At 36.6% G+C, this 23,596-nt stretch overlaps 1 protein-coding gene and 1 long non-coding RNA gene across 3 annotated transcripts; one reads left to right on the plus strand and one right to left on the minus strand.

Moving 5' to 3' along the window:
* The first annotated feature begins 1 nt into the window (after position 1).
* Positions 2 to 20,719, plus strand: LOC122138696. Its single transcript, XR_006155738.1, has 3 exons — positions 2 to 490; positions 18,327 to 18,397; positions 20,517 to 20,719. It is a non-coding gene; the product is annotated as an uncharacterized LOC122138696 (long non-coding RNA).
* Positions 5,748 to 23,337, minus strand: pitpnab (phosphatidylinositol transfer protein, alpha b). Of its 2 annotated transcripts, none has more exons than XM_019072277.2 (12): positions 23,130 to 23,337; positions 18,947 to 18,977; positions 12,546 to 12,691; positions 10,571 to 10,662; positions 9,827 to 9,834; positions 9,512 to 9,586; positions 9,323 to 9,406; positions 9,171 to 9,248; positions 8,916 to 9,026; positions 7,864 to 7,986; positions 7,196 to 7,280; positions 5,748 to 6,544 (listed from the first exon to the last, which is right to left on the minus strand). In XM_019072277.2, the coding sequence occupies exons 1-11, from the start codon at positions 23,144 to 23,146 to the stop codon at positions 7,233 to 7,235; spliced, it is 813 nt and encodes a 270-aa protein (XP_018927822.1). In that variant the 5' UTR covers positions 23,147 to 23,337; the 3' UTR covers positions 5,748 to 6,544; positions 7,196 to 7,232. The 2 variants fall into 2 exon arrangements, with proteins under 2 accessions (XP_018927822.1, XP_018927823.1); XM_019072278.2 differs by having other exon boundaries at positions 5,748 to 6,554.
* Positions 23,338 to 23,596: the final 259 nt, after the last annotated feature.

Below are 23,596 nucleotides of genomic sequence, written 5' to 3' on the forward strand. Positions count from 1 at the left end.
AAGAGAAGAAGTCACAAACAGAGCAGGAATCAATGAATGAATGAACTGGGTTCATATAAACTATGATCTGAATATCTGAGAAAAACATGTGAGAAAGTATAAAATTAAAGATAAAAATGCAAAGAACTTGGTAAACCACCAACAAAATCCACATCTTCTCTTACTTCAACTCAAGTCTATTTAAAACTCATTTTCAATGACGGTACACCTGAAGGACTCTCTGTTGGTGTATTTTCCACAGAGGTAAAAGGTTTCGTCTAGCGTACGGGACACTTCCTCATTTGCCTCATCATCTGAGCTGAGATCCTCCAAGCAGACGTGCAACTGAGCAAGCCTCTGACGAAGAATCACTCACGATGAAGACGTCATGGTGGACTTACTATCAGAGCGCACACGTGGAACATCAAATGTGTGCGACATCTTTTTGCTGTTCTCCCAAAACAACTGATCGTCTGAAGCCTGATTCATCCAATCCAAGAGATCAGCTGAAGTGAGTAGATTTGATTCTCTATTGTACTGGCTCCAGATGTCTAGGTGTCCAAGAGCTGGTTTAGGTTCAGCAGATGCAGGTTTTGTTCAAGCGACGCCTACATGCTGTAGTTCCAAGACTCATATTTCTCAGATCTTCTCAGAAACAGAAGTTTATCATTCCCTTTTTGTTGATCTACATGTTCTCATTGCATCTTGTTGCCTAAATGGATGTGTGTGAGTAAAAGCATGCGTTAAGGAGAGTGTTTTGGATTATGAAGCGTAATCTGGAGCAGTATAGTGCCACGTGAATGAGGCCAGGAATACAAAATGCAAAAATCATCAACAGGCCTGATCTCCAAATCACTGCATGTATTGTTGCAGGTCTTGAGCGATGCAAGTAAATTTTGACCGATGCATAAATGCTTTATGTTATAACTAGCCTCAACACTTTGAATATTTCATGGACTCTACAATCAATCAATCAATCAAAGGTAAATAATATTTCTAAAGATGTGAGAGCATAATGACAAACTTTGCAACAAACTTGCGTTAACTCAGAGAGAGTTCAATTTTACTACCTTGGAGTCAAATGCAACTATACCTGAATTGAATTAACCTCCTATTTTTTAACAAATTAAACTACAATGTGGGAGGTTGCATTCCAGATTACTTGATGAACAGTTATCAACTCAAAAAAAAAAAGTCTGTTCAGTGTTCATTTGCCAACATATTTTTTTGCCAATTTGTGCTACTTTTTCTTTTAAACCAGAAAAATTTGACTAATTAAACAAATACTAATAAATAAGTCTAAAATAACAGTAATTCTGAAATGCAGGCTAACTTTCTTCCCACCCTGTTGCTAAATAATACAGTCACATGCAAATTCTTAGGAAGCATTCAGCAGTAGAGAGAAAGAAAAAGAGCAGGCACATAAAGACAAGCAGCTAGTCTTGTGACATATTGTCAAACTTTGAGAGAAACACCAACATGCACAATTTGGTTCCCGTGCAAGAAGAAAGTTAGTAATGCTGGACAATAAACCAAACTGAACACATGGAACGCGCGGTCACTTCTCAAATCTCAGTTCTCTTAGTCCCATTTCTTTCACCTCACTCTTGCCACTCTTGTTATTTTGAAGTGAAGAGGGGTTAATTTCATTGATTAAGGATGATAATGTTACCTGAAAGCCTGATGTCCATCCATGGATCCAACATTTTGTGCGCTCATACTCAGACCTCTGTCCACACAAATATCATGTAAACAAGCATGCATGGTAATTCAAACATTAATCTAATCTAAAAGAGTTAATCCGGTCTCATTTTGAGCTGGAAAGCTTTTTAAAATGATGAAATAAAAATCTGGAGGTTGACTGATTATTATAATATGGATCAGTGATGTAATGTACTCTGTTGCTATGGATACGGGCGAAAGTGACTTGTGTTCGCAATGTATGTGCTGTGACTAGCTATAACTTTTTTGTTGTTTGATAGTAAAAAGACTTGTTCAAGACAGGATAAAAAAAGCATAACAGTCTAATCGAATGTCTCCCTTGTTTTATGTAACGAGAGCTGTTTGTCATACTGCGTTCAAATATGAAAAAGTGGGCTAGATTCAAACAGCCATCGAATAAACTTCAAATATTTCGATATGTTCAGGTTAAAACATTACGAAAACTAAACTAAGCTCCCGTAAAGCTACCGTAACGAAAGCAAAATTAAATTTATGCTACTGCATAATTAAAGATTTATCTAATCAAATCCTTACTAAATCTGAAGAATAAGACAACGCAAATAATCTCAGTCATCCTCGCGCAAAGAAAAAAATCTTACCTTTCAGCCTCGGTCTTGTGGAGATTCTGCAGGTGTCTTGAATATATATTCCGTACTTATCATGTATATGACAGTGTGAGAGTTTGGGGTTTGTGTTTACACCCCTTACTTCCTCACTGTCCGGCCAATCCTCAGAAACCTCTTAAAGCCGCAGTACTTTATTATTTCATCACATAAACGCCTGAAAGCTTTAGGTAACTTATGAAAGACTTGACTGTGTCTAACCGATTTGTTATATATCGCAATCCTTTTTGATTAGGGCATGAAACAGAGTTCTCTGTTCATTAAAAATTGATTCTTTTTCTTAATTTAAAATCCATGAACTTGTATTTGGTCACTATATGGCAATAATATGGTTTATGCAGATGCAGTGATTTTAATAAGGGACACATAAGGTATTTTTGTCAGTGTAAAGAATAATATTGACTATTTCTTTGCCATAAACATGCCAGCCTATCAAAGCGGATCTAAATAATGACCTCTATAGGACCAGAGATTAAGGGTACATTTCACCATCCAAAAATTCCATGGTGCATTGCTTTCTTTAATCATCTCAGAGCTGAACGAATCGATTTACCTTACTCTTTTATATAATTGCTACTGAGTATAATTAATAAATACATGTAATAAACAATTAAACGTCACATACAACTGCAACTGTGAAAATTAAATCCAAATGTCTGAATCAAACACATTCCCCTTTCTGAAGGCCTCCTAAGAAGGGGTTAGTTTAATCTGGCTTCATCTCTTCAAATCCTGATTAGGCTGAAAGTTTCATTTAATGAAGGGAGGGTTTGCAGTGATCCTTTTTCTTGATGATTTGTGCTTGTTTATGTGTGTTTGTCTGGTTTGGGATTGAATGGGTTAGCTTAAAGTAAGGACATGTTTACTGTGGAAATCAGATGAAGAAATGGGTTTTATTTGCATAATAATGAGAGAACAATAAATGTAGAAAAGAGGAGAGGTCTGAAAATGTCGCAAGCCAGACTCGAACATATGTCATTGTCATGAGCACCATATCGTGTCAATGCACTACTAGGGGAACAACTCCGATGGGATAGTTCACCCAAAAATGAAACTTCTATCATTAATTACTCACACTCATGTGTTCCAAACCCACAAGATCTGCGTTCATCTTCAGAACACAAATTAAGATATTTTTGATGAAGTCCAAGAGCTTTTTGACCCTGCATAGACAGCAGCACAATTACCACGATCAAGGCCCAGAAAGTAGTAAGGACCTGGTTAAAATAGTCCATGTGACATCAGTGGTTCAACCTTCATTTTATGAAGCTATGAAAATACTTTGTGCCCGAAGAAAACCAAAATAACAACTTTATTCTACAATTTAGTCTCTTTTGTGCCAGTCTTCATTGTGTGTTGATGAGAGTAAAGTTTATATATATATATATATATATTTATATATATATATATATATATATAATATATATATATATATATATATATATATATATATATATATAACATTAAGGTTGAAGCACTGATGTCACATGGACTACTTTAACGATGTCCTTACTACTAAGGTCTTGCGGGTTTAAAATGACATGAGTGTGAGTAACTATCCCTTTAAGCATACAACTGAAAAATGTGTTTGATCAAAGAAGAAAATGGAGTATAAATTTACTGAAAAAAAAAACTATATTGAAAAAGTATTTTTAGAACTTAAAGACATGTAAACGAGTAAAACACTACTTTTTAAAAGTTGATTTATTTTTTCACATCTCCAATGTAGTTTTATTTATTGGAAGGTTGGATGAAGGAAGGAATTAATTGTAAGTGAAAAGAAAAATGATGTGATGGGGTGGTGTGGTGAAAATTATTAATAAATTTTTTTTGTATTTCTAGAATCATTGGGTTTTAATTTCAACAACAAATCGTGAAATCTAACAACAACATATCTATGAGAAAGTCCTGTTTACCATGATCTGCTTCACATAATGGTAACACAAACTGTGGATGATCAGTTCATGTGGATAGTTCCCTTTTATAAGCCACCTGTCTGTCATTCAAACACCAGCTTGGACAAGTTTCAATCGGGTCTCCTGAGAGAAGAATGGCAACCTAGTCCAAAAACCCCCTGAAAGGGTCTTTTTCTCAAGTTCAAAGGTCATGGATTCGTTCACAGTGTAAGCTTTGAAAGAAATTTAAAAGTGAGAGATTTCTATGGCTCACAGCAAAAATACAACAATTGATGAATGAAAACATATGTAGACACCATCCTGCCAAAGAGGAGCGGCCAGGGATGAAGGTGGGGCCAATGACAGTGATGGGCGGAGTTATCTGAATGTTCCCTTATAGATTGTTCAAATCAATAGTTCAAATCTAGTTTTAATTTCCTAAACCACCATTAATCACCACCTTCCAGTAACTTTTCCCACAGATAACACCCAGCCATTACTAAACCACTAGATATAATTACTCTGGTTGGGTTGATGGAAGGCTTTATGTTTTGATAGCCTGGCAGGATAGTCTGAGCTATATTTATATAGTTATATATATATGTGTGTGTGTGTGTGTTCATCTACATATATTTATATACATACAATTCAATACATACATCCATACATCACTTTGATTAGACTCAGGACCAACACAGTTCCGGTGTATCGATGGTTGTATTATGACGGTAAAGATGTTTTAACGCACAAGCTACACCATAAAACTTGCATTCATCTCTTAAGAATTCAATGGAATTGCTACGAATTTCAAAGAATTCGATGTAATTCTACAAGAATAATTTAACTCTCGTCAGAGTGAATTTGGGTGTGCATTAATGGGTCCTGATCATTGGCGGAAAGAAACAAAAGGGTGTAAACCTTCATTTTAGTTACATGTTGGATGTTCCTCACACGAAAACAAGAAACACTGAGAACTTCAAACACACATACACCATACACACATCACGTTACTCAATCCTGTTCACCTTCCTTACCCGATTCCAGATCAATAAAACTAGGAACGATTGGAAGCGAGAGTGTATTTGTATTAAAGTCCTAAAGACGCAACATTCTGAGAGGGAATGGATTATACACTTCTAAAGTCACCATCTCACATCATGTATGTTGATTGGAAGGGTTTGTCAAAGGAGGTATTATTGCTAATATCTGGATAAATGTGTCTTTATCCTCAAGACATGTTATAAAAGGGGAAGTACGATAATCTATCCTTCAATAAAATGGAAAGGTGAGACGAAAATGAATTATACATTTATAAAATATGCGCATAACGTAAAATATCCTCCTTGAGCACCTCATCTGGTAGCGACAAAATAGTCAGGCTAGACTAAAAGGTTTAGTGTCGCCTCTTCAAGTTCTTTCAAAGACAGTCAGTCAGTCACTGACTAAAGAAAAAGGCGGAGCCTGATCTTGTAAACCAATCACAAACAACCAAGGGAGGGTGAGCTACAGCTACAGTCTTTTTTGTAAATAAATAATAAAATAACTTGACTAAAATAGCACACACAAGAAAACTGTGGAAGAAATGACAATGAAACCATTCATATTGACGGATTAACAAACAACAATACTTTTAACTTCAGCTTATTTCAAGAATGTGATACTGTTCGATCAGCTGATTATAATAAACTCTGTGTTTTGCATTTAAATATGAACTGTACTTGTAGTCCATAATGCATGTTACAAATAAATTAATGGTCAGGATGACATGAATGTGATTGTACAGTACTATACTATAAACAGACACGCTTTCACCTTGGATCAGCTGGTAAATAGGTTAAAAAAAAATTAAAACAAATCACTACAGATAAAAACAAAACAAGGAAAACTGAAAAAAAGGAGAACAATTACTTAAAACCCTGTTTATACATCTGTCACAATAATTCCACTGCCAATATATATTCTGAATATATATATACACACAAATATCATCTGCTTTACATTAAACTCATCTTAAAACACAATTCTGCTGAGCTCCATTTATTAAGGTAATGATCTGACATCATAAATGACGAACTGCTGATCGTCCCTGTATTTGTTTAAGTAGGTAGACTTCATAAACTGGGCATGACGTTAGAACCAGTATAATAGCCTATTTAACTAGTCACTGTGCTCCACTGTCAGACTGAAAGGAGGATATGAAGGATGCTCAGGACAAACTGCACCAAAAGGGCTGGATGAAGGACTTTGATTACGATTAAAAAGACATGTTGCTTTGATTTGATTGAGGGGAGTGATGCTGCTGGTCTCCAGTTGTTCAGGTCTGATCTGAGAAAGACTCACAGGAAATGACATGACAGAGAGAGAGAACAAGAATATCTATGATTGCTTACATGCTACTGATTGAATACTGTCCAGTACATACTGCTATTCAAAGGTTTGGGATCAGTTAGATTTTTAATACTTGAAGTCAGCAAGGATGCATTAAATTGATAAGTAACAATGATTTTTAAAATGTTACAACAAACTATCTATTGGTCAAAGAATCTTTAAAAAACAGTTTCATATCAGCATATTAGAATGATTTCTGAAGTATCATGTGACACTGAAGACTGGAGTCATGATGCTGAAAATTAAGCTTTGCCATCACAGGAATAAATTATTACATTTTAAAATACATTAAAATAGAAAATAATATTCCATATTACTGTTTTGACTATTATTGATCAAATAAATGCAAACTTTGTAAGCACAATTACATTCCTTTTAAAAATTATTTTCATTTTTGGCAGTCTGGCACTGAAAGTTCAAGTTTAGTATTCTATGCATACTGTACTCCCAACATAGTTAATGTGAATATGCTATCCCAAACATAGCCCATATTGTGTCCATATACTAGGAACTATTGCATCTTTTTTTAAGCTCTCACTTGCTGTTTTAGATAAATGACGTTAGGGGGCGCTAAAGATTGTGAATTACCTTTATGAACAGCAGCATCCAGGAACACATAGCCGCTTCAGTCTTCAAGAGCCACCATGCCTTTCACTGGATCCTTCACTCTCATCTGAAAGACATGCATGTGTACATAAAGTGAGTAGCTCCTTGTGGAAGAGCAACAGGCTACAAATGTGATTCAGGAAGGACTTATCCTGATTTTTCCTATCCTCTGGGATTATAGAACACTTGTGGGAGTCAAGGAGGAGACACTGATTTCTGGGATAGTCCTACAAAGTATGTGAAACTAGGGATCCTGCCAATGCACGATGTCACTCATTCCCCGAACGGCACCTGAGAGCGCTGAACTGTGACCTGCTCCACTCTGCTGTCCCTTTTATTCACAGTGACTGGACCTCATTATGGGCTACATTCAATTATTCATCTGCCTTGATACATGTAATTGTCTTTGTGTGGTGGGAAAATTTGTGGCAGGCCGAAGGCGACACTCAAAACACCAGACAAACACAATCAAAAACTCAGACTGCAACAAATGAATTCAGTTGTTTGTAAATTCTACAATAAAGTATCTCAGAGCAATTAGCTTGTTTGGCTAACTGACTAAAACGTATCATTACCATATAAAGGCTGGTTTAAACTGAACAACAGTGATGAGGAAAAATGTAAATTTGCTGGAGGGCATCTCATCTGACCTCATCCAGTTCCCTCCTGGTCTCTTCCTCCATTCTGCGGATGTCGTCCATGTTCAGCTCGATCCATTTATCAATCCAACAGAACAGCTGCCGGTGGAAATTAGTGAACAAGCGCTTCTCTTGCTGTTAAAGAAAGAAAGAGGTACAAAATTCATTTTGGAAGGTGAATTTTAAACTGATTTTATTTACATAAAAACTTAACTTTATCAGGAATTGGATGACATACAGTTTATATCAGTTAATGGTAACTAACTTTCTGATGGCATTTGTCTATGTGTATAAAATAATAAAGTAAAAAAAAAAAAAAACTATTTAGTCAGACTTCAAACCATTTAAAATCTGGGGGTTGATGAGATTTCATGTCTCAAGGCTGCATTTATTTGATCAAAATACAGTAAAAGCAGTACGATTCTGAAATATTAACATTTAAAATAACTGTTTCAATATGTTTAAATGTATCATTAATTCCTGTGCTGGCAAAGCCGAACTTTCCGCAGCGATCACTCCATCCTTCAGTGTCACATGATGCTTCAGAATATCTGAAGGAAGATCCTTCTGATTTGGTGCTCAAGAAACATTTCTTATTATTTTCAGTGTTGAAAACAGTTGTGCTGCTTAATATTTATGTGGAAACTGTTTAAGATTTTTTTTTTATTTTTTTCAGTGTTGTTTGATGGTTTTATGGTTAATAATTTTTGTGTTAATTTAAAATATAAATCCTTTTCCATATCACAACAAAATTATAAATGTATTTACTGTCACTTTTGATTAATTTAATGTGCCCTTGTCGAATAAATGTATTAATTTATCTACATTGGTAAACAACAGATTTAGTTTTTTGACTATAAAGAAATTTGAGTCAGATAAGGCAAAAATTGTAGCCTTTCCCAACAAAGCCTTTATGACAGGTGGCCAAAAAACGAAGTCCTCTCAGTAAACCTTTATACTGCGCAGATGAATCATAGGCAATCAGTCTAGGAACATGCACTAAATATGGTCAAAAATTTGATTTGATGGTAACCTTAAAAAACTGTTTAATCAATCACACTGACCTTTTGAATAAAGTTTTCCACTTTGTTTTGCAGGCCCCACCACTTGAACTTGACAGTAACCAGTTTGTAGGCACACATATGTGGGCAGTCTGTCCTTTTAGGTAGCTCTTTCTACACACACCCAAAATCCATTAAGCATTTGGAAATAATTTGCCATTAATAAGCTTCCCACTCATACATCAAGCATGCACTTACTACATTTACACAAATTTTATACAAGCACACAGCCATTAGAGGTGCTTTAAAATGTATCACCTTCCAATCCGGACCGAGCGGCCCTCTTCCAGTCTTTACAGACTTGAACTTAGTGGGGTCTTCATCTGGTTTATAGTCCTACAGAGAGACAGCACTGATCAGATTAGAAAAGTAACTGGAAAAGGTAGCTATTTTATCTAAGTAAAGCTCACCTTTGGCTCCACCTGACTCCGGTCTGCGATGTCTATGTACATCACCTCCACCTTCTTCCAGGTGTCTGGGTCTAGACCATGAACCTGTAAAGAAGAACAGAACTGTCATACTTGAGAACATAATTGTCAGGTTTGGCACAAAATTGAGGAGTTCACGCACAAATAATATACTACTTGACCTATACTCACATTGTCCTGCTGTCCCATGTCGGGTTTGTGCCACGTCTCGATCTTGATGAGGAAGTTTTCTTTCATATACTCATTCTAAAAACACAGATGATCAATGAACAAACTGATAAGCCATACCTGAAGGACAGAATCCGCAGTGACATACTGGCATCTGTCCTCTCTCCTTTCACTCCAGCTAAAGTTACTGTCTCCTCTTTCAGTCAAACAGTGAGTGTTTGTATGTGCTTGTGCTGTACATCTATATGTTCAACATGTTTGTTCATTCATATGAATGAATATGACTTATTTGTGTACTTGCAAATATTGTATACTTACAGTAATTACTGAAGGGTGATGCAGGACAGACAATAGGGGGGAAAAAAAAGAATGAATTAGATCATTTATGTTTAAGAAAGCACCAAATCTCATTTAAGACCATTTATTTACCATTAATTTTAAATTGTAAGGTAAAATTAGGTTGCTAACTTTTGTAATTTGCAATGAATACAAAAAGTTTCATATTGACTCCTGAAACAGATGTTTGGACCTTTTACTGTGAAGGAACTGTAGAAGCTAGAGCTCTTGGCTCTTAATTGAATACCTCTAATGCATTACAATGTAACTGTATCTAGATACCCTTACTTGGACAAATAGTGGAAAAAACAGTTGGCCAAAAATCTCAGACAAATAATTTTGTTATTCAATATTTATATTATTAAATCGTTCAACAAATTCAGTATAGCTCAGTACTTGCCATATCAGCTTTTTACATTTAACAAAACTGTAGACTGAGTTTTTTTGTGAGATTTGGATTTATATTTATAGATGTCTTTATAGAATGGGGAGTCTGTCATCTATGCGGCTGTGAGAATGATGTGAAGGGAATGTGTCAATATAATCGCAGTTTCCTGTGCTGTAACTCCACTCCTGCTCCGCTCAAACAGTGAATTATTCAGTGCCCACAAATGCAGTGACAGAAAAGGGACGGGGAGAAACAGATAGGAAGACATAATAATATGAAAGCAAGAGGAAGAAAGAGCACATGAGAAGAAATTTAGCTGTTAAGTGTGTGTGTGTTACCTGTGCGGCAGTATGGGTAGGCGTTCCAAGCTTTCTCGTGAATGTTCAGAGCTGACGCTGGTGCAAGCATTCGTACAAATGATGGGACTTTACTGAAAAAGCAAAAATGCAAATGAGACGTAGACTAAAATAAACAGAAATGTGTTGTTTTTTTCTCAAAATACTTTCTCCAAAACTTTGTTTGTTTTAGCAATTTAACTAGTTCAGCATAGCAACAGTGGCTCTGGTGCGAGTTTGGGGTGGGGCTATCTGTTTGTCTGACCAATAACAGACAAACAGTTTGAAAATTGATTGATGATGATTTAAATCACACGCTGTCACCTTAAAGGGTTAGTTCACCCAAAAATTAAAGTTACCCCATGATCTGCTCACCCTTAAAGGGATACTGAACAAATGAACATTTTGTCATTAATCACTTACCCCCATGTCGTCCAAACCCGTAAAAGCTTTGTTGATCTTCGGAACACAATTTAAGATATTTTGGATGAAAACTGGGAGGCTTGTGACTTTCACATTGACTGCCAAGCAAAATACACTGTCAGGGTCCAGAAAAGTATGGAAAGCATTGTAAGAATAGTCCATCTGCCATCAGTGGTTAAACCGTAACGTTATGAAGCGACGAGAATACTTTTTATATGCAAAGAAAACAAAAATAACAATTCAACAATTCGTCTCCTCTGTGTTTGTCCACATTACTGTAGCACCATTTTGGAGAATATCCACTAAACGCAAGCAGTGTATGCTCTTCTGTGTCAGCCGCGACAAAAGGATACATTTTCTATGTGTATTTATGCTTTTATTTGAACAAAAACAGCACATCCTTGGCTGACACAGAAGAACGTACGCTGCTTAATTTCAGCTCAAATTCTCCAAAATGGCGCTACGATGATGCGGAGAGACAGAGGAGACAAACTGTTGAATAACGTTGTTACTCTTCTGGACATTGACAGTGTATTTTACTTGGCAGTCAATGGGTCAGTCACAAGCCTCCCGGTTTTTATTCAAAATATCTTAAATTGTGTTCCGAAGATGAACAAAGCTTTTATGGGTTTGGAACAACATAGAGGTAAGTGATTAATGTCAAAATCTTCATTTTGGGGTGGAGTATCCCTTTAAGCCATCCTAGGTGTAGGCTATATGACCTCACACGGCTCTAACTTCCGCTAACTTTTGATCAAAACTTGCAGTACGCCGACGTCCTACGTCATCCCCTGGAATGGCAGTCTATTATGAATGTTCATATGACAGCTAGCGAGAGTTAGAGATTACTGTTTATAAAATTTTAAGTATGGAATTTTTTTTACAATAACGCATCAATTCTCTACAGGAGGCCTTTATTCACCCCCCGAATCCATGTGAGGCACTTTTTATTATGGATGGATGTGCTTTATTGGACTTCTTTTGGACTATTTTAGACTACTAAAACAACACGTGAGGAATTTTTTTTTATGGATTGATGTGGTTTGTTGGTTTTAAAATATAACTGCAATTGGGTTTGTATGTGATTTGTTGGTCTTATTTTGGTATGTTTTATTGTGATTGGAGTAAATTAAGGGGTAATTTTCACTTTTGAGTGAACTACCATTTTAAAGCATTGGGTAACAAAAAATTAAGCAAATAAATAAGTCAAGCACCAAAATGTCAGAACAGCATCATAAAAGTACATACAAGTACTCCATATCATTCATATTGCAAGTGTTCTAAAGCATTTTGATAGTTTTCAGTGAGTAACTTACAATACAGCATTTTTACATGCTTTTTGTCATTATTTGAGGTCAATTCAATTGTATGAAGAAAAAAAACATTCTGCTAAACTTCTATACTTGTAGAAGATAAAATGTCATACTGGTTTGTAACGACTTGAGGATGTGTAAATGATGAACCTATTTTTAGTGCAACATTTTTTTTTTAACATTAATCTAGCACATTTTATTAATACACTCATGTGTCTGTGTGTTTGTGTAAGTGTGAGTACCTCTGCAGGTGGTAGATTTTGTGTGTGTACTGTCCCTTCTCTCCATCCTTCTCGTAGGGTTCGTTCTTCAGGACCTCAACGCCCTCTCCTCCACCCGTCTCGTTCTTACTGGCCTCCGCTACTGAGTACAGCTGCCCGACCTGATACTGTGAGACACACAAAAATACATTTCACAATCTCAAACTTCATAAGCGTGTTTGATCACTATTGTCTATTCTCTTGTGTCACTCTCTTTCTCTCTCTCTCTCTCTCTCTCTCTCTCCCTGTGTGTGTGTTTCCCTCCTCTTCTGTTGATCTATGCTGAATAAACAATGGCTTCTTTCATATCTTAATCACATATAATCCTGTAGAGAATATAGTTAGAATATAAACACACACACCATATACAGTAAACACTGCAGAAAGTCTCTGCAGTTGCATAAGCACTGACACATGCACAAGGACTTTTTAGTGCATCACATTCATAATAGGAGAATGTGAGATTGCAGTCTGCATTGAATGTTGCATTTAAAAAATAAAATAAAAAAGGAAAGGAAAGGAAAGATAAGTCTTACTAAAGGAACAGTTTAGTCTGATTCCTGAACAAATTATTTTAATGAAATTGTTCTTTTTATTGAATCCATACAGTGTGGTAAAGTGCAGTCCTGAACTAATGACCCCTTTGAGCTGGTTTTTAATGAACAGTTCAAAGATTTCAGTTAGAGGTTTGAATCTATCATGTCTTACACTGAACTGTTGGTAAACTAATTAACATCTAACTCACTTTCTGACTGGCAAATTATCAATTTTAGGGATGCCTGTATTGAAATGAAACACGTTTTGTGTTATATCGTATCATTAGCCTAATGACTGACAACAACCCTACTATAACCCTACAATAATCAAGCATTTTAATTATAAAAAAAAAAAAAAACATTCACAATATACATATTTGAATGGGCATGTCAATATAAAAAGAGAAAACCTGCAGATATCGTCTAGTCTTATGTTGTACCAAAAAGGGTGTTTTCTCAGTGATGCAATGTCATTTTAGTTCAACATAGTTCTTCATGGGAGTTGGAACCATCAATGCCAGTAAAGAACCTTTTTTTAAGTGCGCAGATTGAGTGTGTTAGACTAAGAGATTTAGTGTCCTGACACGCGTCCACTGTCAGCAGCCTACTCTACTCACGAGTCTAAGCTGAGCCAGCAGCAAAAACTCAAGCTAAAACACCTCCAGAATCTTACCTAGAAACAGCCAGACTGTTTAAATGTGGGCATTCATTCCTAAACACACCATCCATCATGCATAAGCATGTGTGTTTGTGTGTGAGAAAGAGAGAACAGAGGAAAGAAAATGACGACACAAAGCAGACTGCCTATTTATACCAGTTGGCACCAGAGAATGACAGATAGAGGAGAAAAGGGGAGAAAAAGAAAGAGAGGGAGGAGAGTGTGGTGACACACTCCATTCCATAGATTATATACATGCATTCAGACAGACATAGATGGAAACATAAATACATAGATATATACTAGATGATGGATGGATGGATTTCATTCTTCCTGTGTAGTGTGTGGGACTTTGCGTGTGGTTCTGCTGTACATGCAGTGTCATCATTCCTCTGCCAATCAGAGATTTCCTCTGTCCTCTCAGCCAATCAGAAGCCAGTAGCAGAATGCGTCACTTTGCAGCACTCTATGAAAATCCAACCTATATCACACATTTTCATCCCACTCTCTCTGCAGACCACAAAGGCACACTCTCAAAAATAAAACACAAGCATACGAATGGGTTTTGTTTTTATTTGATGTGGAATTTTTTTGTATCAGTCATGCCATATATCTATTTTTAAAGTGACACTGCATAAAACTGTAATCTTTTTGAATGAGCAGCATGTGATGTGTGTAGTATGGTTAAGCTTTGATTATAGTTCACTGATGGTGATGGACAGGCTAAAAGATGTGAGCTCAAACTAATCGACAGGCTAACAGAAGATGTCTCACCCGCAGAGCCAGTCTACAATGACAGACAGCTTATGGTGTTTGTGTGTGTGTTGATTTTAAACAGGAAAAGGAAGAAGGGTAGAAATAAGGGAGTGTCATAAGGGGGCATAAACTGCCCAGCTGCCCTTAAGCAAGTAAGCTTTCTTAATCCATCATTCCCTGCTGAATGAATGGACTCCAGGAATAGCATTTTGCCCTCTTGCTTGAAACAACATCCGCCAAATAAAATGTGTCTTTAAGGCTCCTGAAAGCAGATGAAGGATCAGGGATTTAATTCATGTGAGCTTATCTGACAAGAGCTGCTCTCTGCTTTCAGTGCTCAGAAGAAAGTCGATTGTCATTATTTATTCGTATCTGCAAGCATTAAGACGAATGACCAGTTGTGATTCTGGGAATTGTATGAAAATGGGAGGCACAGAGGGCAAAATTTGCAATGAGAGGAATTAACATCATATCATGATTCCATGTTTTTGAAATATGGATCCCAGATTTCATCCTTGTTATTTTCTCCTCAAGTAATCTAAGAAACATTAGTCATCAATATGTTGACTAAATGTTAAATAAATTTAAATGCCTTCGTAGGGTTCATACAAATAAAATAAGATAAGTGACTGTCTTTATGTGTGAGTATGTGTTTGAGTCATTCAGTCAAACGATTGATTCGAAATTTTAATTCATTCTAGCAATGAAAAAGTGAGTCGTTGAATCATTCACTCAACTGATTTATTTTAAAATTCATTCAGAAATGCGTGTTGCTCTGAGATGCTTCTTGTTTGGGACTGTTACACTGTCGTATATAAGTAACTGACAATATTTTGCCTATAGGCACACTAGTAAATGTTTATAATAATTTGTCATACTCATAAAGGTTTACTGCACTGTTATTCTAATTGTTTACATATATAACAGCTAAGTCTTGAATGAAATCTTAAGCATTGGCAGGAAATAGCTTACTTCCACATTGAAATTAAAGTTGATATTAGCTTCTTTTTATTGAACCGTTGCAATTATGATCAATATAATTACAGTCTTGCTGAAATGATGACACTCTTGCTCATGTGATATTGCTTAACTACAGGCTTATAAGAATACTTCATAGTTTATACAGCATTTAAAAAGATCAAAGTAAACCTCTATGAATTATAGATCAGCCTTTATAAATGAAGTGGCTTCCCTTAAATTTCCATTTTCCAGGAATGGGCACTGAAGCAGCCAATCATATTTTATCTGCGATCTCTTTATGCTAATGACAGCGTTTCAACAATAAGGATCATTACTCTGAAAATACACTAATCAATGAAAACGATGATGAAAGAGTGAAACTAGATATGTTCACCCACCCTTGGTTCATTCAACCCAATTTAAATCTAATCTGCTCAACATCCATTTAATTGTGCAGTCTTAATGAATGCAATGCAATGCAAAAGCTCCTTTTTAGCCTTTTAAACTCCCACTGGGTGCTACGAGGAGACTCTGACCTGACAGGAAGTACTTAAATTAAAATGTCTCGTCTTAGACATATTTTATGTGACAGAACTGATTAGACTATTATCCAAATGGATCTTGGCTGAAAATACTTTTTTTGCAGAATATGCTGAGGTATGTAAAAATGAGTGCAGATGAAAAGAGGGGCCTCACAAGGTGGAAGCAGCCCTTTAATTTGCATAATCTGGCCCAGATAAGGGTTTGTCCCCCAGGGCAGATCCCACATGCTCATGTCGGTCCAAAGTTACTAGGAAATTACTAGGATATGATTTATAGAGACGTGAACAGCTGGAGTCAGGTAGTCTAAAGGCAGCTGAGGTGATTTATGTGATCAGATGTTTAATTACGTGACTAGACCTTAAAAGGAATATCTTATTAATAGCTGGAATAGCTTGATTTTTGCATATTTCTCACCTGATTCAGATTAATCAAATATTTCACAGGAGAAAGCAACATTATGATAGAGGATTATAACTTTTGAACACTTTCTGGAAAAATTAAACTTAGTACACAAGAATACTCTCCTCATGCTGATCGCATCCAATAGCTTACATTAAGACCCCATCCATTACAGTAGTTGGGTCTGAAAAGTAAAGTATTCCATTGTTGTTGTTTATTCGCTACTCCTCCTTCAAAATTTGCCCACTTTTTATGAAAATTGGCTCAGATGATGTTAGGAACTTAACAGTGTTGACCCAAAATTGGTTCAGAGGCTGTATCTCAGCCAAACTTTGATCAACTGAAATGAAACTTGGTACACTTTATCAACACCATGATCTGAGGGTCCATGCCAAAGTTGGGAACAGCACCACTTATGGGTCGTGAGATACCAAAAAAGAACCTTTTTGCTTATAACTTTTTAATGACTGTGGATTCCTTGGGTCATGCCGAATCCAAGGTAAACAAATTTTGCCAGAATGAGATGAACTGCTTGTATGCCATTTTGAAATTTGACATAAATTACGATATCTTTTGAACAATTTTTACGTTTTTGGCACAAAAATTTGTAGGGATCATCGATATCATGTCCTGAAGGTACCTGAGAAGACAGTGCCACCTAGTGTTCCAGAGATACAAGGATTTTTGCAAAAAAAACAAATGTTTAACGTTTTTCGAAGCATTGTCCTAATTTTGTTTTCTCTGTGTTAATACAATCCTTGGCTTATGTCGAGTCTGATGATATCTCAGTTTTCTACATTTTGTTTGTCTGCCATTTTTGAAGTAAATGAAGAACTGTTTTTTCACTACCCCTCCTACAAATCTTGTCCAGTTCTGTTCAAAATCTGATCAGATAATATTTGAACCGAGCCACATAGACATGACTGAACAGATTTGTGATATTCCTTCCCGTTCCTGAGAAATACCTCTCCAAGTTTGACTGTGCCTATTAGTTAGTAAGCTTAGAGTGGTCATTTGTTAAAGTGCTAATCAGTTGCCATTCTATATAATGTGACTCTTCAGCTATCAGATTAACTGAAAATATGTTAGTATAATAACGTATTTTATCATGCTAATCTGGTCAACATGCTAAGTATTGCTTTTATGTGATCATTCAGACACTGAAAGCTCTTCTCAGCAGCCTAGAATTGTGCACTGGGTGACACACTCTGCTGAGCCACAGGCCCCGAACCGTCCAGGTTGTGGGTTCGAATCCAGTGTAGCATATAACATGTGGCACACTTATTTACAAAATCTTGAGAGTGTTTTCTGCTTTTGAGATGCATATTTTGGAGCCTTTGACTGTTTGATGTGATATGCTTTGATGAGTTTGCTGTGATTATTATTCTGGCTGTATATGCTGTGCTTGCTGCACCTTCAGTGCTTGGCCCCGAATTACTGCTTGCAGCTATATTCATGAATTTGTTTCTTACAAACACGCAGCTTTTCACTTCACAAGATGATATTTGTTTGACTGGAGTGGTGTGGATTATTGTAATGTTTTTATCAGCTGTTTGGACTCTCATTCTGGCAGCACTCATTCACTGCAGATGATCCATTAGTGCACAAGTAATGCTAAATTTCTCCAAATCTCTGGCAAATCTGTTTAATTTGGGGGTGAACAATTCTTTTAAAGTTGCAGTATGTAATATTTGAAAAACTTGACAAAACAGCTAATTCCAGCCATCAGTCATCATTCAGGCAAAAAGCACACTTGGTGAATAAAGCATATTCTGATTCTGATTCGTGGTTAGAAATTACACACTGCACCATTAATGCTCAAAATAAACTAATAATCTTGGCCGTTGTCACTTCCCCATTTTGCCACCTCAAAAGCATAAATGTAAAAGTCTAAATTTTGTTTCTTTACAGATCACAAAAGTGCTTGAGCCTAGACGACGAGAAAAGCTGAGAGAAAGAGAAGCAGAAGGAGGTGGTATCAGGTAACTCATTAGATATTCACGACCAGCTCACTGAATAGAATGACAAGCTAGAGGATCATGGGAAATGAGGAGACTGGGAGACACAGGGAATGCTCAGTCTGAATGGGGCCAGATGAAAGAATGAGAGACAAAGAGGAAGCAAAGATGTGAGAACTGCTGACAAGGCCAAAAGCACAGCTATTAATATTGGCACATACTGAGAGAAATGATGCATTAGTGGTTCCGCACGGGCTGTATGGGATCAAACAGCATGAGAGGAGAAAGATTCATCCTCTCGCTGAGATAACTGAGTCATAAGAGACTGAATGACAGAGTGGTGTGCAGATCTGTGGCTTAATGCACATGGAGAGCATCACGAAACTACATCGTGACTCCTCTGCTGTCAAAAGCAGCTAAGACTGAGTCATTTGAAGTCAACACATGCAAATCAGCGATTGACACCGCACACACACATACCAAAACAATGTTTGGGTTCAGTGTCATTACAAGCATTCACTGCATGCTGTACACAAGCCCACACACTCACACACACACTCAGTTTACACTTACCTCCTCCACAGAAATCGGTAGGATCACTCGACTGCAAGAGAACAAGAAAAACAAATTATTTCAAATCTACCTATAATAAGCATGTTTGCTGTATCATTATAGCTATTACCACCATGTTTCTAAAGCTCCACAAATTAATAGGATTTTTCTTCAGCCACTATTTTGACAATTTCATAAAATATAACCACAATTTACAACTGCCAAGGAAAAGTTGTTGTTTTTTAAATGGCTGCATTTATTTAATAAAAATGCAGTAAAAACAGTGATATTGTGAAATAGTATTAAAATGTAAAATATCTAAATATCTGATTTCTGTTTTAATATATTTAAAATTGTAATTTATTATTGTTTATTACTGTTTATTAATTATTGATTTAATATTTTTGTGAAAACCACATCCCCCCCCCCCCCCCCCCCCCCGCCCAGAGGATTCTTAGATGAATATAAAAATGAAAAAAAAAAAACAGCATTTATTTGAAATAGAAATTTTGTAACATTATATTTTTTACGGTTATGTTTGATCAACTTGATGTGCCCTTGCAAAACCTTAATGACCCTAAACTCTTGAACAATATGCAAATATTTTATTATAAAATATGTACTGTATATAAAATACATATATAAATACTATATTTTTAAACCAGCATAAGTAACCTAAAATATAAACTAAATATAACTTAAATATAAAGTCATTCGATATAAATCATTCGTTTTTCAGAACAATTTCTCAGTGGATAGCGGAACACAGTGTTTGGGAAACTGCCTCTAATGTTACAAACTCTCTGTTTCAAAGCAACTTTGTTGATGTTTTTCCACAGTCATTTTCAGCTCATCTCATAAACCATAACTTACAGCACTTACAAAAATAAGAGAGAAACTATAACGCAATCTCTGCATCAAGACCTGCATGGCTTTGTCTCTTCAACACATGTTATATTTAGTGGCTTAAAGTATCAGAATACAAAATGAATCTGTTCATATTAGCAAACCTTTAAAAGCTATTCCTTGTTACTGTTTCTAGATGCTAGTTGGCAGCGTACCAAACTCTGTGCAGCTCACATATATAATCAATACTTCTCAGGGGTAAGACAACACCATTACTGTGCTCCATTCCAGCACAGTTCTCTCATTATCTGCCTTATGACATGAACACACACACGCACACACACACACCTCAGGACCGTCTACATCTGACTTATGAGGGCTTCTCTGACATGAAGCATGAGCTTGTCAGGAAGTCAAGGACCAGGTTCACCTTTAATGTCTGACAAGATCGTTGACAGAGAAGTCCATGCTTTAATGAGAATAAGTGGTTAGGATAGTTCTGATAGTTTTACTAGAAAACAAGTCAAAAATACTGATTATGACCAAGATTTTGCAGTATATAGTCCTTTTGCGCTTGAGGGAATTTCTGTCATCACCATATATCAGATGCTTCATAAACTCAGTGGGACGTTTCACCATTTATCAAATGCTATGGTTGCACAGGTGTGTTTTACTGTTTGCTGTTAGCATCTGCTAATAGCAGGAGTCACCTTGCCCTCCTGAGCACTGTCTGTGTTTTGAACAGGGACTATCGGTCACCGTGCTGGATTTGGTGTCTCATGTACTCTGCCTCCATGACACCCAGGATACTTTCTGCATTATAAATGCCTTTGCCCGCGTGGCTGCATTTTGCTGTATAAGGATTTACTTATTGTTTCGGTAATGATAGAGTCAAGTTTACAAATAGATTGTGAGATTCAATACACAGCCAACAATTTTTTATCCAGTGGATAACAAGTTAACAAGTTGTGTTTTTTTACAAGTGTATTGTTTAGCAATGCGACAACAGTGTCAGTAAAAATGTAATATGAGACATGATGTGTGAAGAAAATTTCAGGTAAATATAAAGATAATTTTATAAATGGAACTTTCAATCACACTATAATTTTGTTGAATGACACCAAAAGTGTAAAAAAATATTATTTAATTGTGTGTATTTGGGAAACATAAAATGTAGCTATGAAATTAGTAATGCAAAAATATTTAACATTTCATATTCAGGAAAAAAAGACTAAATGACAGAATTGTTATTGTTAGTGAGCCAAATGAAATACACTAGCTAGAGATTTTTTTTTTTTATAATTCCACAGGCCAGAAGTGCTTTTAAGAAATACCCATATAGATTGTAAAATTAAAATGGCATTGAGGCAAGTGTGACTAAAATGGTTTTATGGCAATTAAGATATGCAAGAGACCCATCAGACATTGTGTCTGGATCCTGGATGTGAACTAGATCACAGGAAAGAGTCACCAGAGCAGTGAGAAAGAGTCACAGAACAAGAGGTCACTGCTTTAGCTCACAAAAAAAAAAAATATACCACTGATGTCTAATAAAAGCACAGAATATAGACAGTTTAATGTATAATATCAACTAACATTAACATAACATTTTTAAACACCCTTTTACCTTCACTAATTTAAATAACATAAACATAAACATAAACATAAACATGACACCCGGAGTTTAATCTTAATTAATATCCAACAACTTATCAAAACTGAAACTTAAACCACATTCCAATTCCCATTAAAGGTCTAATTCTTTACCTAATGGTATTTTTAGTGCATTAGGGAAAGCACAAAGTACCATGGACAGCAGACCCTGAGGGACTTGAGGTGTACAAGCATCCACTTTAGAGCCAAGACAACCTGATCCTCTTAAAAACGTGCCATTTGTTTATTGCAGCAGGCTAGTTTCTAGATAACATGTACTTAATTAAAGTCATAAACTACATATGCTGCATAACGGACCCTCTCTGTTCCTTAAAATCTCCATGACGTGCTGAAAGTGGCGTCAGAGAGATACGTATGACACATGATAGCGGCGCGTCCTTATTACACGCTTCGCGTTGAAGAGATTCAGCTCGTGGCTGAGTCATTCAGAAGACGTGTGCGCGCGCATTCCTGCACGAAAGAACACCTCGACAGCGGAATATAAGAGAAATAGGTATTTCTGAAGGACAAATATAGACTTTGAGGAAACATGATGGTTTGCCTGGTAACTGGTGTCGCAGCATAACCAGATGAAAGTGCCCTAAATTTACACAGTAACCAAAGAAATTTTAACGTTACTCAGAGTGCGCTAAATGTAACGCACGCGAACAGAAATCGACATTAGCGGTCTTTATCGTGTCACATAGGCTACTGTCATATGTTACACTTTATTAGAGTGGTTTTACACCTTATCGCTAGTGTTTGTTTAAACCGTTTTTGCCATAGTTTGACGACAGGGGCGCCAAAAGACGATTTGTGTTGCTGGATCAGGCTCCTTGAAAATTAGCTACTTACAGAAATTATTTTAAAAGTAATTTAGGAATATGTACACTACCAAAACCCCATCTAAATCCAATAAACATATCAGGCTGGTAATTTTTTCTCCACCAAGGACGTCAGAAAATATTCTGAATTAGACTATATGTTATCTGCACTGTTTGGAGATGAAAAGAAAGCCTCATATGGTTTCAGTGACCTTTCTGATGGTGCCTTGTGTGTTTGTGGGCAAAGAAAGGTTATTAATATTTCAAAGGTGACTGGCGGGGGGAGGTTTTGAGAGTATATTATCAAGTTATAGTTAGTCGCGCGGTTCAATGAAACATGCGCAAGATGAACGGATCCAGTTGCTCTGAAAAGCGCGGACGGTTTAACGAAAATGTGAATATAGCAATCTCATGGCTACATGGTGATAAATGAACGGGATGTTTTTTAAAAGTATAAGTATAAATACACAGGCGCCATTTAATATCGGAACGCGGTGTGCTCAATTCGGTCCGTTTCACCTTCAAGAGCGTATCAATAACAATGTAGAGACTCGGTTGATGAGATATCTGTGCCAAAACATCCACTCAAAAGCGTTTAATCTATTGAAAAATATGAATATTCAGAGGTAACGTTATAATTGCACCACAGGCACGTTTTTAAACACACATGAAGTGTACTGTAGGCCAAGGTAAATTGATAAATATGCACCAAAGCCGTCTGTATATTAAATACCTGAAAAATATTTACGATCAAGGGCTTTAAATGTGAACTGTCAGGAAGTCAAGTTTACAATGTCCCCATGGCCTCTGGTACCTGCGCTGCATGGACAGACAGAGGATGCTCCCGTCACAATCAGATCAAAAAATAACGCTGCACTTACAATTCTTTAATCAGCATTTTCTCCGGTGCTTTATGCCTTCCAAAGATAACGTGCTTTTGCACCTGGATGAAGCCAAATAGGTGTCGAGTCCTGCGTTAGTCCCGGTGTCTCGGTCAACCCCACCTCACCCGCTTCTATGTCATTCTAGGGACCGTTTTTCTATTTCCCACAGATTCACTTCCTGATCAGGGCCGAGGGGGGCGTAACGACAAGCCTGATGCTGTGACATAGGAGTGGTGACGTCATGGATGATGTTGATCGTGGTCAGACTTAATACTTTATTTAAAAAAAAAAGAAAACGGGGACGACCGTCGATGGATGGTCTGAGGTGGTCACTTGTGTGATGTAACAGCTGGGGGTCGCATAGCTCTCTGTATATCAGTCAAATTACAATCTGTCACAAATTATGTAACGATAAACTGGTGCAGTCTATTTATAGCACATCTGGAGACAGATCCCACCATCCG

The sequence above is a fragment of the Cyprinus carpio genome, chromosome B10 (genome assembly GCF_018340385.1).
Source record: "Cyprinus carpio isolate SPL01 chromosome B10, ASM1834038v1, whole genome shotgun sequence".
In the NCBI taxonomy this organism is placed as follows: domain Eukaryota; kingdom Metazoa; phylum Chordata; class Actinopteri; order Cypriniformes; family Cyprinidae; genus Cyprinus; species Cyprinus carpio.